This window comes from Neofelis nebulosa, chromosome 8, assembly GCF_028018385.1.
Source record: "Neofelis nebulosa isolate mNeoNeb1 chromosome 8, mNeoNeb1.pri, whole genome shotgun sequence".
Classification (NCBI taxonomy): Eukaryota; Metazoa; Chordata; class Mammalia; order Carnivora; family Felidae; genus Neofelis; species Neofelis nebulosa.
In genome coordinates this window covers 107,936,643-107,954,465 of record NC_080789.1, presented here as the reverse complement: position 1 = coordinate 107,954,465, position 17,823 = coordinate 107,936,643, and the positions used below count along the sequence as shown (strand labels likewise).

Genomic DNA, 17,823 nt, shown 5'->3' with positions numbered 1-17,823 from the left:
AGCGCGAGTGGGGGAGGGCCAGAGAAAGAGGGAGTCAGAATCTGAAACAGGCTCCAGGCTCTGAGCTGTCAGCACAGAGCCCGATGCGGGGCTCAAACCCACGAACCGTGAAATCATGACCTGAGTTGAAGTCAGACACTTAACCAACTGAGCCACCCAGGTGCCCCAGTTTCATCATTTTTGAAAGATAGTTTGGCTGGATATAAGAATCTTGTTTCACTTTTTCTTTCATCACTTTGAATTTGTCATCCCATTGGCTTTGGCCTTTACTCTTTCTGATGAGAAGTGAACTGTTAATCTTATGGGATTCCCTTGTATATGATGTAGTTTTTTTCTTGATGTTTTCAAGATTTTCTTTTTGTCTTTTGCTTTTAACATTTTGACTATGATGTGTATGGATCTCTGTGTTTATCCTACTTGGAGTTTGTTGAGCTTCTTGGATGTGTAGATTAATATTTTTCATCAAATTGGGAAGTTTTCAAGAAATTAATTCTTTGAATATTTTTTCTGCTTTTTTATTTCTATCCTCTCCTTCAGGTATTCTCATTATGTGTATGTTGATATGATTAATGGTGATATGATTATCTCTCTGAGGTTCTGTTTATTTTTTTCTTCATTTTTTTCTCTCTGTTCTTCAGAGTATTTAATCTCCATTGATTCTTTTTTTATGCCAGCTCAACTGTACTGTTGAGTCCCTCTGATGAATTTTTCGTTTTAGTTTTTGCAATTTTCAACTCCAAAGTTTCCATTTGGTATTATTATTATTATTATTATTATTATTATTATTATTTCTATCTCTTCATATTCTGTATTTGATGAGACATTATCATCATACTTTCCTATAATGCTTTAAGCATGGTTTCCTTTAGTTCTTTGAACATATTTATAATAGCTGTTTTGAAGTATTTGTCTCCTAAATCCAATGTCTAGACACCTCAATGGCAGTTTCTGTTGTCTGGCTTTCTTTCCCTCTGTGTGGATCACACTTTCCTATTTCTTTATATGTTTCTTTTTTTTTAAAAGTGTATTTTATTTATTAAAAAAATTTTTTTTAGTTTATTTATTTATTTTGAGAGAGAGAGATCACAAGCAGGGTAGGGGCAGAAAGAGAGGGGAGTGAGGGATTCCCAAGCAGGCTCCACGCTGTCAGCCCTATGTGGGGCTAGAACTCACTAACTGTGAAGTCATGACCTGAGCTGAAGGCAGACGCTTAACCGACTAAACCACCCAGGTGCCCCTAAGTGTATTTTATTTTTTGAGAGAGAAATAGAGAACAGGGTAGGAGCAGAAAGAGATCCAAAGCAGGCGCCACGTTGACAGCAGAGAGCCCAATGCGGGGCTCAAACTCACAAACCATGAGATCATGATCTGAACCGAAACCAAGAGTCAGATGCTCAATGGACCTAGCCACTAAGGCACCCCATCTTAAAATGTTTCATAATGTTTTGTTGAAAACTGGACATTTAAGGTAATATAGCAACTCTGGGAACTGATCATGACCCCTCACCCCCACCTTAGGACTTTTTGTCATTGATGTTTGTTTTGTTGTTGTTGTTTTAGTGACATGGCTGGAAAAATTCAGTGAAGTCTGTTTTGCTTGTAGTGCAAAGCCTCTGATATCACTTTTTAGAAGATGTAGCAATGGACATGAACTCAGTCTCCCTTCCCTCCTGGGACGGTTCCAGTTTTAGCTGGGTTCTCATTGGCTGTCTTTTTTCCTGATCTCCCTGTTAAGCTTCTGGCTGGTCTGCCTCTGTTGGTTTCACACTCAGCTCTAATCTTCACTAATTGATAGCTGATTGTTCTGTTATTTTTCACAATGTCCTGGGGCATAAATTGCTCCACATCCGATCCAATAAATTTGGACCCCTTTGCAGGGGTAGTTCTTGAGACCAGTTTTTGAGGCTTGTTCTGTCCCCAGGTTTTAGCTCTTTCCCCGGTTTTCTCTGTTAAACTTCTAACTGGTTTACTGTTTCACTTGTTCCATCATGGAACTACGTTAGCCTCCTCTAAATTACTTACCACCAAGATTTCCATTGTCTTCAACAGTGCCTTTAGACTTGAACTTCCTCACACTCTGTTCCAAATAAAATCAGGCTCCTTAGGCTGAGCTACAGAGCTCTTTGTCTCTCTATCTAAGGCAGAAACTTTGTGCCAGTGCTCACACAGAAACAACACACTTCTCTTGGAGTGATACACCTTTCCAATGAACTGGAAGGGGATGAGAGGAGGGGGTAATAGCTCCTTGTCTTCTCAGCTTGCCTCTCCCTGCCTGGAACCTCTACCCCACAAGTGAGCTGGGACAGGGTGATTTGGTTCAGTATTTTTAGCCTGCCACACCTAGGTTAGAACTTTTACTCTTCAGGAAGGGACTGGTTGGAGGTAGGGAACCTCAGATCTCTCAGCTGTGCTTTTTTGGAATAGAATTTCTACACAGGAAGCTGGGGGAAAGGGGGTTGTATTAGAAAGCCCTTCCTAGGGAGAAACCATTATCCTAGCCTAGGAGATGGGAAGCCCCTTTTTCTTGGCTGTATTCACATGAAGTAGTTTCTGTCACACTCAGCTAGGGGAGGGAGGGAGCAGGTTGTGGCTTAAATGCCACAGACTCTTGCTGTTCTTACAGAGATTTAGTGCACTTTATTGAATAAATGTTTTTCTATTTGCTGGATGCCCTAAGACTATTTTCAGAAATTTTGAATCATTTGTCTGGTTGGTTTGGTTTGTTGTTTTTTACCTCCCTCCATCAACCCTCAGTTTGTTTAATGTTTATTTATTTTTGAGAGAGAGAGAGAGACAGAGAGACAGAGCATGAGCAGGGGAGGAGCAGAGAGAGAGAGACACAGAATCTGAAACAGGCTCCAGGCTCTGAGCTGTCAGCACAGAGCCTGATGCGGGGCTCGAACTCACAAACTATGAGATCATGACCTGAGCCAAGTTGGTGCTCAACCAACTGGGCCACCCAGGCGCCCTGACCCTCAGTTTGTTTAAATGGTTGTTTTTTATAGTTGCTAGCAGTTATGGCTGTTTCACTGGGGAGCAAATTCACAGAGATCCACACACTGCTATTCTTGGATGTAATTCTCCCTGCCTTGTTCTTTTCTTTTTCTATACTATTCTTTTTCATAGCATTCTTTTTAAAAATGTTTTTAATCATTGTAAACTTATTGGTATTATAGCCTTCATCATCTGAAGTTCTTGGTGGTGGGGGGGAGGGTCTAATCTTGCTGTATATTTCATCTGCTGGCTTTCATTCATGATGGATTATTTCCTTATGTGTTTTGTAATTTGGGATTGTGAGCTCACTTTTCCTGGTGTTTTATCTATGGGACTTCTGTAAGGCCTGTGTTGAAGGTGTGTCTCTTCAGAACTGTTTTATATTTGCTTTCGGTAGGTATCCATGTTCATTGTCAGCCTACAACCAATATATATATTTTAATTTTTTTAACACTTATTCAATTTTGAAAGATGAAGAGAGAGCATGAGCAGGGGTGGGGCAGAGAGACAGGGAGACATAGGATCCAAAGCAGGCTCCAGACTCTAAAGCTGTCAGCACAGAGTCTGACATGGGGCTCGAACTCAAAGACTGAGAGATCATGACCTGAGCTGAAGTCAGACGCTTAACTGACTGAGCCACCCAGGTGCCCCAATATATATATATTTAAATAAAGTATATTTATTTTGAGAGAGACAGAGAGAGTACAGGGGAGGGGCAGAGAGAGGGAGAGAGAGAATCCCAAGCAGGCTCTGCAATGTTAGCCAGGAGCCTGATGTGGGGCTCAAACTCATGAACCTTGAGATCATGACCTGAGCTGAAGTCAGACACTTTGAGCCACCCAGGTGGCCCAACCTATAACCAATATGTATGTTAATTTTTAGCATAAGATCATTGAAATTCTAAATCTATATGTGGTGTAGGCTCATGGTAATGAATTCCCAGGAGGGGTTTTCCTTGTACTTCTAGCTGAGGCCAATCCTCATTAATTTCAATGTAGTCTCCCTATTTGGGTGGTAGATTTGTTTTTCTAGTCCATCCTTTCATTGAGGGTTCTGGTTTTATGTAGGAAGCTCAGCTTTGCCTTCTTGCCTCATTGGGGTTGAATGCCAGGTCTCCTGTCTGTTTGGCTATTAAATCCAAGTTCCCATCTGTGTGGTCCAATAGAACGTGCCACAGTGATGGAATTGTTTTGTATCTGCTGTCCCATATGGTAGCCACTAGTCACATGGGGCTTTTGAGCACTTGAAATGTTGCTGGTGAGACTGAAGAATTGAATTTTAGGTTTTAATTTATTTCAATTAATGGCAATTGAAATAAATTTAAACCTAGATTGCTGTTTGTGGCTAGTCCCTACCATATTAGATAACATCGCTTATCTAAGAGACTACGTATGTGAAGGCACTCAAAGCATCATTTACTTCACTTATCATTTTGGTTTTTAGTTTCCTCTTTATTTATGGCCCCAAGAATTTATCTTACTCTCTTAACTGGGCATTTAAAAGGACATTCAATTTTATCTTGTATTTTTTTGCTAGCTGGAGAGGTTTTATATTACTTAGTTCACAGTATTGCCAGAAGTAGAACATAGTCTCTGCTTTCACTTTCTCTCCCCTCCAAATCCATCATCTTTACTGCAAAATAACTTTTCCAAAATGCAGATCTGTTCTTGTTACATCTCTGCTCTCAAGAGTTCCCTATTCTGAGGGTGCCTGGGTTGAGTGTTGGTTGAGGGTCCCACTCTTGATTTCGGGGTTGTGGAATGGAGCTCCATGTCCAACTCCGTGCTGAGCATGGAGCCTTCTTGGGATTCTCTCTCTCTCTCTCTCTCTCTCTCTCTCTCTCAATCCCTTTGCCCCTCTCCCTGACCTCTTTCTCTCTCTCTAAAAATAAAAAATAAATCACATCTTAAAAAAAAAAAAAAGAGTTCCCTGTTCTCTCAGAATGCAGCCCATTCTGCATATGGGCTGGCATATGAGGTCCTACCTGTTTCCTCAGCCTTATCTCGTATTGCATCTTCTTGCACCTCATATTCAAGCAGTGTCCCATACTTGTAATTCCTTAAAAGTGTCCTGCTATTTCATACCTTTGGTACTTTGTTGATCTTGCTCCTTCTACCTGGGATGCTCTCCCTATCCAGCCCTATCTGCTATCTGCTAACCAACATCTCATGTTTTACAACAGCTTTCATACCCCATCCTCCTTGAATGCTTTACCGACTCCTATTTCATACCTCTTCTGGACCCTATATAACATTTGGTCATAACATTCATAATATTTTATTGTGTCTCCCTCCCAGTGTGGGTTCCTAGGAAAGGACTTGCCTTGTTTTAGTGTCTAGAATCCCGACACCTAGCCCGGGGACTGATACATGGAGTTGCCTCCTTTCCCCAAGAGGGTAATGGCATGTCTGTGTGACATCTGTGGGACAGCTCAAGGCACAGCCTTGCTCCAGGTATTGGAGGAGCTCTGAACTGGGGAACTGGGGCAGGGGGAGTGTCCATCTTCAGAGAGCTCTAAAAGCAGTTTTGAGGCTCCAAGTTCCTAATAAGCCACACGCAGCTTCACAGACTCATCCTGTCTCAGTCCCAGTTCCCTGCTAGCTTCCCTTTCATTTTCTGATAGTCAGTATGGTGACTGTGTAGTTGAGAACCAGAGATCCCTGCTTGTGTCTTTTCACAAGTACCTGTGAGGTTCTACACACCCCTCTGACAGTTCTCTTTGGACCTGTTCTTTATTCTCGCTATGAAGGTGAGAGAGGGCAGTGATAGTGAACTGAGAATGGATCAGGAATGAGTGGGGTCTTGGTTCAGTATTTGGAGGGGCTGGCCCTGCCTCACTGAACCTTCCTATGCTGCTGAGCTGGCAGGGATATCTTTCCCTTACTCCTAGTCTGTCTACTGCTGTTCCAGGAGGACAAGAATATTAGGTCCCCAAATGAACCTTACCCAGTGCCTAGTGTTTAGCAGGTTCTTAGGTAAGTATATTTTGGTTTGAAACCTGCTTAGTTTGTCCCTGTCCCCCAGGATGCCCATGAGTGCTGCCATCCTGGAGAGTGGTATGCGGTGAGAGCACTGGGCTAAGAGAAGTCTAGATCTAACCCTAACTCTGCCCTTAACTGCTGTGTGACTTGGAGTAAGTTGTTTTACCTCTCTGTCTCTCAGTTTCCAGGTTTGGTATGTAAGATATCTAGCATAGATCCTCATGGCTTATGAGGTCCTTGGCATCTGTATCTTCCCTTTGCTACATCCTTGTAGGATATTTGCTCTCACTTTATATATGAGGAAGTCTTTTTGTCTTCCTTCTTCTTGTCATGTCTTTGTCAAGCCCTTTCCAGGCTGAAGCAAAGGCTGCGTGTGTGTGTGTGTGTGTGTGTGTGTGTGTGTGTACAGAAGATTAGAAAAAACCCAGTGCAAAGAGGAGATCCTTCCAATACCTAGGCCACCAGCTTATTCTTTCATGTACTCGGATTTCTTATCCTTATTATATGTGGTCTTTTATTCAGGGCCTCAGATCTGAAAAAATTGGGCTAAAAGATCTTGTACAGAAAGTTAATCTAATCTGGGGGCACCTGGGTGGCTGAGTTGTTATGTGTCAGACTCTTGATTTCAGCCCACAATTTGTGGGATCAAGCCCCGCATTGGGGTCTGCACTGACAGTGTGGAGCCTGCTTGGGATTCTCTCTCTCTCTCTCTCTCTCTCTCTCTCTCTCTCTCTCTCTCACTCTCTGCCCCTCCCCTGTGTCCTCTCTGTCTCTCAAAAATAAATAAACTTAAAAAAAAATCAAAACAAGAAAGTTAATCTGATTGACAGTATATTTCCCAGAAATACAAAGGATAACTTCAAAGGGCTGTTACAATTCAAGTGGCTGGGGAGGGAACCTGTCCTGGAGGCACCTGTGGGAGGAGGGGCTGGGCCTGCCAGGTGAGAGCAGGAGGGGAGTACCGTGAGTGGTGAGTGGGTCAGGGTAGCCGGCAGGTGTGGGGAGTGGGAGCAGATCTTTGAGTGTTCCCTCAGGAGCCCAGTTCTTTGCCTTCATCAGCTGCTTTTGTTCCTTCACCTTCTCTTCATTAACTTGAGCAGAAGGCTTGGGTCAGCTTTCAGGTTAGTTGTTGGCTGGTGTTTTCCCTGGGGGAGAGCTGGGAGATTGGCTGTAATCACTCCGGTTAGCACTTGGCTGCTCCCCATTCTGCTTCTTAACCTGGACTGTCTCAATCCTGATGCCTGCTGGGTCTGCTGTGATGCTCACACCTGAGTGCAGGCTGCATCCGCTGTTTCTTCCCCACCCTGCCCCATGTGGAGGGGCCTTGGCACCAGCTGCCATAGTGGAATCTCTCACACTGAAGTCTGTGAAGACCAGCTCCAAGAACCACTGTCCTAATGAGAGTGGCTTTGCTCCCTGGCACTTCCCAAAGTGCAAAGCTGTGGGGGATAGAACTCTGGATGTGGCCTCAGGAATCCAGCCCAGAAAACCATCATTAGTGGCCTGTACCATGAGTAAATGTTCCTTGGGACGTTAAGACAAGAGCTAAGAGGAATTATGATACACTAGCTGCCTTTAGCTGAGTACATACTCTGTGCCAGGCACTAGGCTAAAACCTTTGAATTCATGACCTCTCTTAATATAACAGCCTGTTAAGGTAGATATTGGTCCCTTTTTACAGTTGGATAACATGAGGCTCAGAGAGGGGAAATAACCAAGCTAAGTGGCAGAGCTGAGGCCACCGACCCCAGAGCTCACGTTCTGTCTGGCATGACGATTGGACATAGAACTTTTGAAAGGCTGTGTGTGGCAGAGGCAGATGGAAAAGTGAAGGCTGTGGTGCTAAATCCCACATTTACCATGGCTTAGTTTTACAGACTGGAGAAAACAAGTTTGGCTCAAACTGACCCTTATTCAAGAGGCAGATTTAGGGGCAAGGCCTGGGCTTTACTGTTTCCTCCTCCCTGGCACTGCAGGGTGTCATCTAGGAAGGGAGCCCCAATGGCAATGAAATCAAGGCAGGGAACTTGGAGCCTGAAGTATGTGGGGAAGGAGGAAGGGGCCGGCAAGCTTCCTGCCTTACCGGGATGTTTGCATTATACATGAGCCTCGGATTTTTTTGAGCCCCAAATGCTCTAGTCATTTCTTCTCCCCTAAATCTGTAAAGCCAGAGCTCTACCTGCTGCCTTCCTGAGTTGCTGGTGGATATCTAGCCCCAGTCATGGAATAAATCCTAGGGGCTGAGTCAGAAAGAGCTCTGAACTGGTAGCTGCAGGCCCACTGTGCCTTCTTTCCACAGTGGCTGGTTGTTAACATTCCCCATCACTGTCTTTGAGCTTTTGTTTTTTTTTTTTTTTTTTTTTTTTTTTTTTTTTATTTATTTTTGGGACAGAGAGAGACAGAGCATGACCGGGGGAGGGGCAGAGAGAGAGGGAGACACAGAATCGGAAACAGGCTCCAGGCTCCGAGCCATCAGCCCAGAGCCTGACGCGGGGCTCGAACCCACGGACCGCGAGATCGTGACCTGGCTGAAGTCGGACGCTTAACCGACTGCGCCACCCAGGCGCCCCTGAGCTTTTGTTTTTTATCAAGGTACCCATACCTCTAAAGATGCCTTTATTTTACTCTCTGCTATGTACATCTTTATTAGTTGCAATTACCACTTTAAAGACCTCTGAGAGGGGCGCCTGGGTGGCGCAGTCGGTTAAGCGTCCGACTTCAGCCAGGTCACGATCTCGCGGTCCGTGAGTTCGAGCCCCGCGTCAGGCTCTGGGCCGATGGCTCGGAGCCTGGAGCCTGTTTCTGATTCTGTGTCTCCCTCTCTCTCTGCCCCTCCCCCGTTCATGCTCTGTCTCTCTCTGTCCCAAAAATAAATAAAAAACGTTGAAAAAATTAAAAAAAAAAAAAAAAAAAGACCTCTGAGAATACCAAAAGCCCCACTTGGCTGGGGCCACATAAGTAATTCCTTTACCTACCCTCTCTCCCCCAGCAGTTATATTCAAAGAACTGATCCATTCACTGGAAATTGGAACCTCTCTGAGGGTCTATCACTGAACTCAGTGCGGGGGCACATGAATATGTAGAAATACATGACTGGGCTGGTCCTTTTAAATTGTATGGCCTGACGCCTTCATTAGTTTTTAAGTGCCTGAAGGAGAGGCAGGATGCCCCAGCCAGCGGGCACTGGACAGAGCCAAGGGGCCAGAGCTGCCTTTCTGCCTGCGGAAGTGTGCTGACCAGGGGGAGAGGCCTGAACCTGTCGTCTGTGTCTGGTGCTCAGGCGCATGGTCTGCACTGAGACCAAGGCCATCCAGTTGCTAACGCTTCAGCAGTTCAGCTAGTGGGATCTCTGAACGACTTTCCTAGGAATCCTATGCTCGGGTTAGTCCTCCCAGCGCCACCACCGATCCCCCTCCCCCCCCCCCCCGCCCCTTCCCGATTCCCAGCCCCTCCCTCCTCCTCTCCTCTCTTCCTCTAGGCCCACCACAGCGCTCTCCACCCCAACTCTTGTGTCTCAGCACCCCCTTCCCCCTTTTCTTCCTGCTGATCCAGCGAGCCAGGCTTTCTCCTTCTCTGGTCTCTCCTCCTCCTCTCCCCCTTGAATCCAGTCCTGGTTTCCCCGCCACCAGCCTCCCTTTTCTCTCCGGCTGGGCTCGCTCCCCGCCCCCGCCCCCGCCGCGCCCGTCGTCACCGCGGAGGGTTCAGCTCCTCGCCTTCCCCGCTCCCAGCCACCCGGGGCTTGGCTCGCCCAGTCCGGTGGCTCCAGTCCGGATCTCGCTGCTGCCCGACCCGGGTACGAGTCCCAGCCGCTCCGGAGGAGGCGGCGGCTGGCCCCGGCTCCCCTCGGCCGCCTAGCCAGCCCAGGGTTGGCGGGGAGGGAGCAGCTGGGCAGCCCCCCGGAACCCCTTGGAGGACAATGCACCCAGCGCTCGGCAACCCCCGCTCGGTCTCGTCCTCGTCCGGCTCCTTCCCGCCGCCCCCCGCCGCCGCCCGGCTGCAGCCCCTTTTCCTCCGGGGGGGTTCCTCCCGCGACCGGAGAGGCTCGGGCGACAGCAGCACCAGCACCAGCACCAGCCGGGGGGGAGGCGGCGGCAGACGCGGCGGGGGCGGCGGCGGCGGCGGCGGCTCCCGCTCCCCCAGCAGCAGCACCGGCGCCGAGCGAGAGGACGACGACGAGAGCATCAGCATCAGCAAGCCGCTGGTGCCAGCCACCGCCGCCGGGCTCCCGGGACCCCCGGCTCAGGGGGGCGCCCCAGCCGCCGACCCCGCGCCCGCCGCCTTCTCCTCCTCGGCCGCCACCTCCTCCTCCACCTCCACGCCCACCTCCTCCTGCAGCATGACAGCCGCGGACTTTGGCGGGGGCGCGGCGGCCGGGGCCGTCGGGGGCCCCGGGGGCCGCTCAGCTGGGGGCGCGGGCGGCACCGGGACAGGCAGCGGCACCTCCTGCTGCTCGTGTTGCTGCTGCTGCGGTCGCCCGACCCGGTCGGGCCGTAGGAGTCGACGCCGCGGCTGCGCCCCCAGCCCGGGGTGCCGCTGGGGCTACCAGGCGCTGTCCGTGGTGCTGCTGCTGGCGCAGGGCGGTCTGCTGGACCTGTACCTCATCGCCGTCACCGACCTGTACTGGTGCTCCTGGATCGCCACTGACCTGGTGGTGGTGGTGGGCTGGGCCATTTTCTTCGCCAAGAACAGCCGGGGCCGTCGGGGCGGCATGGCGAGCGGCGCGCACAACCACCACCAGCACCACCACCACGCCGCGCCGCCCCTGCACCTGCCCGCCTCCTCCGCAGCCTCCGCCGGGGCTGCGGCAGGGGCCAAGGCGCGCAGCGGCCGCGGGGGCGCTGGTGGCCCGGGGGGCGGCCCGGGGGCTGTCGGGTCAGCGGGCGAGTTCGCCTTTGCCTACCTGGCCTGGCTCATCTACTCCATCGCCTTCACGCCCAAGGTGGTGCTCATCCTGGGCACGTCCATCCTGGACCTCATAGAGCTGCGCGCGCCCTTCGGCACCACGGGCTTCCGCATCACCATGGCGCTGTCCGTGCCCTTGCTCTACAGCCTGGTGCGGGCCATCAGCGAGGCTGGCGCCCCCCCTGGCTCGGCGGGACCCCTACTCTTGCAGCCCCAGCAGCACCGAGCCGCCGGCTGCTTCCTGGGCACGTGTCTGGACCTGCTCGACAGCTTCACCTTGGTGGAGCTGATGCTGGAAGGCCGCGTGCCGCTACCCGCGCACCTGCGCTACCTGCTCATCGCCGTCTACTTCCTCACCCTCTCCTCGCCGGTGCTCTGGCTTTACGAGCTCAACGCCGCAGCGGCAGCTTCGTCCTGGGGCCAGGCTTCAGGGCCGGGCAGCTGTAGCCGCCTTCTGCGACTGCTGGGTGGCTGCCTGGTGGACGTGCCCTTGTTGGCGCTGCGCTGCCTCCTGGTGGTGAGCTACCAGCAGCCCCTCTCCATCTTCATGCTCAAGAACCTCTTCTTCCTAGGCTGCCGCGGCCTGGAAGCCTTAGAGGGCTGTTGGGACCGGGGGAGTCGGGCCTCCCCCAGTCGGGGGAGAGGGGGCTATGGCGCTCCGCCCTCTGCCCCACCGCCGCCGCCACCACCACCACCACCTCAGGGAGTCTCTCAGCTGGGCCACTGCATCTCGGAGAATGAGGGAGGAGCCCATGGCTATGTCAATACCCTGGCAGTGGCCTCCCAGAATTGAGGAGGGATAAAGGAGAGGGGCTTACTTTGGGCTTGAGAGACCCCAGCCCCCTATCCTCTGACCTTCTCTCACCCAGATTTGATCAGGCTCCATTTGGAAAAGGTAACTGTCAATAGGGCCAGTGTGTCCTTCTGCACCCTGTGAGTCAAGACTGCTTGGAGGGAGACCAGCCGCTAATGATGAAGGAGGAAGGTCCACTTACTCGATTCTCCCTTCTCCATATCCTACTCTAATCTAGCCTCCAGGGGGCTGGATACCTCTGCTTCTTGCTTTTCCCACTGCCATCCTAATTCCTGTCCATTGTGGGGGAGCATGGAGTAAAGGGGGTGCCCAGGCAGGGGGTGCTGGGCCTTAAGCCTTCCCTCTTGCTTGGAAGTGCCAGCTTCTTATAGGCTGTGGTTAGTGGTCACTGTCCCATGCCTTGAAGCTGACCCGGAATCCACTGTTCCCCTGATGTGTCTATTGGATTTTTTTTCCCCCAGATAGTAGATGCAAAGTCTGTGTTTGTCTCTGTGTGTATAGTGTTGTTTTCTTGTGTCCACACTGTGACCCCTTGCAATCAGTAGATCTGGGAGGCCCTGCCCTCCCCACCACACATATGACCACTCTCCTCATTGCTACCTGAATTTGTGGCCCTGAATTCCCAGAAAGAGCTGGGCTCCTGGGAGTTGCCCAGTTGCTCTCCTCCGAGGGAGAAGCTCACCCAGGACCTTCCTCAATTCTACTCCTCTCTTCTCAGCTTGGGGAGGAGAGGGTCCCTACTCTAAGGACCAAACCACACCCTTTCTTGGGTGAGTGAGCATTTCTACCTCCGTGCTTTCAAATTTGTAGCATCATGTGCTGATGCTGCTTGCAAAAAATAAAGGCAAAATACTCAGAAGTTGCATTCAACATGGCCACTGGATCCAGCTGGGGTTTGGTGCCAGTCTTATTACAGGGTCTGTGGAGTATCAGCCATTGGCTTGCCCTCCCTGTCTCCTTCCCTTTGCACCTGGAACTCTTATCCTTCCTGAGGTTTTTTGCTGACTGGGTCAGATCTTGGCTCAGAACAAAAGCTTTGGTGGGGTTCCTGGATAGATGTGAAGTTGGGGCTCCCATCGGCTCAAGGAAATCCAATTCCCCGTCTGTCCTTCCTCTAGGAAGCCTGGTGTGTATCAGAAAGTGTTGGTGATGACCTTTGTCCTCGGCTCTGGTTAAGAGAATTTCTACGGAGAAGGCAGGCTGCATAGAGAGGCTGGGCAAATCTTACCTCCGCCCTGCCTTCCTCCCTAGTATTCTTGCTGAGGTTGATGATGAGGGACACCCAGGGGTTACCCACTTATACTCTATGTGGGACCTCACTCTTGGAATCTTTGAGGCAGGATAAGTGTTTTTAGGGGAGTTAAGAGTGCAGGAGGGCAGCTGGCAGCAAGGCCAGGAAATACTCATTTTCTTCCACCCCAAAATAAGATGGGGTGGTGCTATAAGAATTTTTGTTTTCCCCTCCCCAACTTCTTATGCTTGAGAAGTCTTGTGTGGTTTAATGAACCCTGGACAAAAGACTAGAAGTCACGGACTGTAGTTTTGACTCTGTCACTCACTAGCTTTGAGTGACATGTCACTTGCTTTCTGAGCCTCAGTTTTTCACATGGGGCCCTTCTCTCTCAACTTCTTGGAAGTTTGTTGACAGAAGACATCTGTCCATGTAGACAGAGACACAGAGAGGCTGATGGCTTGAGCAGAGTTCTGAGCCTCTCCTAATGTCACAGTGGGGGACGATGGAGGAAAAATGTTTACACTCAATGTATTATCTGTGTTCCCAGCCCCTCACCCTGCCAGGTCCAATATTAGCTAGTTGGATTTTACAACTAATCTTTTTTTTTTCTGCCTTCTCCCCCTCCCCCCTCTTACCCCAATCCTCTCCCTTTAAATTCCCTGTGCTTGAAGTTCTGGGCCCAGACCCTGGGTGGGCCCCCATGGCTGCTCCCTGGGTCCCCATATCCTCTCTCCAGCTTTGCTCTCTCTGCTACCTAATCTCAGTGACTGTGAAAGGGCTCTATGTCTGAGCCATGGCCAGCCCCTGGCTGGCCCCTGCCCCACCCCTCTCTCCTGTTTGGATGATGGTCTCCCGCTGAATGACTGTAAAATCTGAGTGCTGTTGAGTTTTCTGTGGGAGGCTGTGATAGGTTCCAATGAGCTACCACTTCCCGAGATATGACAAGAGATTTATGGCACCTGGGACAATTTTGGCAGAGGCCAGGCCTGCTCAGGCTCTGTCTGCTGCACCACCACCCCCCCCGACTCACCCCTGGACATTCTCTTTCAAACATCTGGTGCAAGCACTTTGTGCTCAGGGGTCAACCCCTTCCTTCTGGTGTTTCTTTCTTGAGTCCTTTTACTTTCTTTCCTTGCCCCACGCTCAACAAGAAAAAACCCCTAAAGTTTCGTTTTTCTTGCTTTCTAGGGGCATCTTTAGTGGGGAGTCAAACTGGAGATATTTCCCGTGGGTCTAAATAAAGATAAGGTACACTGTCTCCTGAGGCTTGTGCTGGCAGTACAGTTCACAGAAAAGTACTCTGGGTTCAGAATTCAGACTGTCTGCCTCTAACATTTGTGCAAGTAAGGCATGCTCTTGATCTGAGCCTCTGACTCCGTATCTGTTTTAAAAGGGGGTTGGACCAGACCCTCTGTAAAGGCTGTTCTGCTATAATGTGTCCTGGTTCTGGTTCTATGTGTCTTTGTGGAGGAGAGCTGGCTGGTAGTTAGAGCCTGGAAGAAGGGAAGCGGCAGCTCACTAGCATTTATCACGTTTTTTCCCCCTTTCTCTTTTTAAAAATAAAACCAGCCTCTGTTCTGAAAATAAAAAAAAAAAAAAGCCTTGAGACTTGTGACAAGCTTCCTGTGTGGTTTGTTTAAGATCTTTCCTGTCCTGGTTTCCTTACTAAATTCTTAAATGTCACTGTGACATTTGTCATCATTTTATAGGCTTATGTTAACATCGTGGGTACACCTTGGCTATTTCCTTCTGGGCGGTTGGCATGCTATTCAGGGAGGCAGTGTGGTTTTGGCCTTGACCTGGGGGGTGTCTAGCCAGGCTTTCTGTAGGCAGAGCTAACTCAGGTGGGCACTTGGCCTGAGAGAGATTTCCCCAGCCATTTGGGGCTTTCACTCCCATTTCTTTCTAAGAATAACTTGCCAAAAGAAAGATTGAGAAACTTATGTTTAAGTACTCTGTCCTCCTCTATTACTCTTCCCTCAGCCAAAGGCATGAATTATGTATGAATGAGAAGAATAAGGCCTTTAAAAAACAAACAAACAAACAAACACAAAGGGGACTGTGAAGTCTAAGAACATTGAGCCTGCACAAAAATAATAGATTTTTTTTAGCATAGATATAGCCACTCTGTGTTGTTGCCCTATGATGCTTCTGGCCATTCCAAAGGCTACACAGTGGTTGGACCCAGAGGGTGAAAGAGGCAAAATCAGAGCATGGGAACAGCCTGGCCCTCGGCTTGCTCTCTGTTCTACTAGCTGAGACTGTGGGCACTTACCTCACCTCCCAGAAGGTTTTCATCAACAGGAGCAATATTATCTCACAAAGCTGTGGTAATAATTAAATGAGGTGGCATATGCAAAAATGGTCCTTTTCCTCAAGATATTTATAATCATAATGGGGGACAAAATTTACATATAAAATAATGACAGAAAAACATAAGATCATGTTTTCATTTGTTCCTAAATCTAGATGTAAAATAAGATCATTAATTTGACTAAGCATGTTATAAATATTTACACATTTCTCATAGGCAAGCTAGCTCTTACCCATTTGGTCAACTGGAACATATATGAAAACATCTTTGTGAAAATGAGAAATGGCATATGAATGGGCAGTATATTCAGAGTGGGCAGGGCTGAGGTCTCACTCAGGCCTTGCCTGAGGGGTTGAGTCTGACCCTGAAGTTCCGGCCCTCTGGAAGAGCCTGGGAACATGCCCTGTACTCGCCTGAGTCAGGCCCTTGCACAGCAGCCCATTTCATCCTCACAGCCATCTCCAAGGGAGCCTTATCTCTATTTTCCTGAGGCCCAGAAAGATAAAGTAGCTTGCTGAATACCATACTAGAGTCAGGAAGGGAATCCAGATCAGGGGCCCCAGGGTGGCTCAGTCAGTTAAGCGTCTGACTTCAGCTCAGGTCATGATCTCTCGGTTTGTGGGTTCAAGCCCTGCATCAGGCTCTGGGCTGACTGCTCAGAGCCTGGAGCCTGCTTCACATTCTGTGTGTCTCTCTCTTGCCTCTCCCCTGCTTGTGCTCTCTCTCTCAAATAAATAAACATTAAAAAAAGAGAGAAGGGAATCCAGATTTGAACCCAGGTCTGTCTGCTTTCCAGATATTCACTACCCCAGGCAGCGTACAGACTTAGCTGTCAATTGAGTTCAACTTTCCCTTATTAAAGCTTCAGAATGGTCTGGCTAAAAACCAGGGGCTGGTTTTCATATTCTGTGTGAGTCCCAAGAGAGAGGCATTGAGCAAAAGTCCACTAGTGGGACACCCATGTCAGGGTGCAGGCAAAAGTAGGGGGCCAGCCACCTGTGCTTCATTCCTTTCTGCTTTCTCTCCTCTTCTCAGGTCACTATTGTATCTATCTTCTTCCTCTCTAATCAGAAAGGAAGAATCCAGTGAACATCCTAAGGGACTACCCTTCCAAGGAAAGGAATCTAGGAACTGGGGTGTCGGGAGTGGGGGCATGTTGAACAAGAATTCTTGGTATCCTTCAAGTCACGAGAGAGGGGACTCCATGTTCCTCTAACAGACAAGGCTGGCTCACCTGTCTTAACCAACCTAAATGGACAGGATGTGAATGTGGACCGAGTGCCAAGATCTGGGGGAGGCAGCAGGGCATGAAGAGCTGGAGGGGAGACCAAAAGCAAGAAGATGGACCTTGAAGCCATTTAGGAGTGATGTGGGAGGCCATGAGTGGGCACCCCAGCTTCGCAGCCTGTACCCACGGGCTGGGGGCAGTTGCTTTATTTTATATTCTCTCATAATAAAGAATATTGGATATTACTTTTGTAATCTGAAAAAGCAAACACTATAGTGAGAAAGCCATAGCAACAGAAGAGAAGCTAGATAAACAGTGAGGTTCCTAAACTGCTCTGACCCAAATCAGGTCAGAGTGCTCCTTGCTAAGAGGCGATGAGACCTAAGGGAGCCTCTGGACTCCTCACAAGGGCAGCAGTGGGTAGGGGTAGCAACACCTGGATGGTGTGATGGCTACCATGTACTGAGTACTACCATGTACTGATTTCTCCTGTGTACTAAGTACTACCACATACTGAGTACTACCGTGTACTGAGTACTAGCATGTACTACTGAGTGCTCCTGTGTGCAGGACACACCCAAGTGATTCACATGCACGTTCCAGCCACTCCTCACAAGACCTCTATGAGGTAGGAGCCCCTGCTGCACATCCTGCAGCCTGAGACCTAAGGAGGATTACTTGGTAAGCCACATGGCTGGCAAGCAGCAGAGCCAGGGTTCCAGATTTGGGTTAACCTTGGGCTAACCAGCCCTTGGGTTGCCTCTTTTTAAAGAACCTCTCGGGCGCCTGGGTGGCTCAGTGAGTTAAGCATCTGATTTGCGCTCAGGTCATGATCTTATGGTTCAGGAGTTCGAGTCCTGCATCGGGTGAGCACGAGCCCTGCTTCAGGTGAGCCCTGCTTCTCTCTCTCTCTGCCCCTCACTTGCGCCCCCTCCCCCCCCAAAAAAATTCTCTCTCCCTTTCTCTGCCCTTCCCCTGTTCTCCGTAAATAAGTAACTTAAAAAAAAAAAATCTCTTTCCCCAGCTCCCTGGCTTGAGACCCACAGCTGGAGCTGGAATACCAGCTCTGCTTTAATCCAAGCTCATGCATACTTGGGCCCTTACTTTCTTGCACAGCCTGAAGCAGCTGGTGTCTTGTGGCCCTTAACTGACAGGTCTTTTCAGGAAACGCTGGGGCAGAATGGCACCTGGCACTGCCCTTGTGTATTTGGGATGGGAGCACACCAACTGCAAAGCTAAAGGACACAGGATTAAAACTTTCCACTGCATTGTTAAGTACATCTTCCTCTCCCTTATGCCTTATTTAATATTCAAAGATAAGCAGAAAATCAGTAAAATCCATCATAGCCTGCCATG

At 49.3% G+C, this 17,823-nt stretch overlaps 1 protein-coding gene across 1 annotated transcript; it reads left to right on the top strand.

Annotated features, from left to right (window-relative positions):
• The first annotated feature begins 9,437 nt into the window (after window positions 1-9,437).
• On the top strand, window positions 9,438-14,975 carry TMEM121B (transmembrane protein 121B). The gene has a single exon (XM_058744235.1). The coding sequence runs from the start codon at window positions 9,892-9,894 to the stop codon at window positions 11,668-11,670; it is 1,779 nt and encodes a 592-aa protein (XP_058600218.1). The 5' UTR covers window positions 9,438-9,891; the 3' UTR covers window positions 11,671-14,975.
• The last annotated feature ends 2,848 nt before the right edge of the window (window positions 14,976-17,823 follow it).

Coding starts and splice junctions, on each gene's coding strand:
- TMEM121B (XM_058744235.1), top strand. CDS start 9,892: ATGCACCCAGCGCTCGGCAACCCCCGCTCGGTCTCGTCCTCGTCCGGC.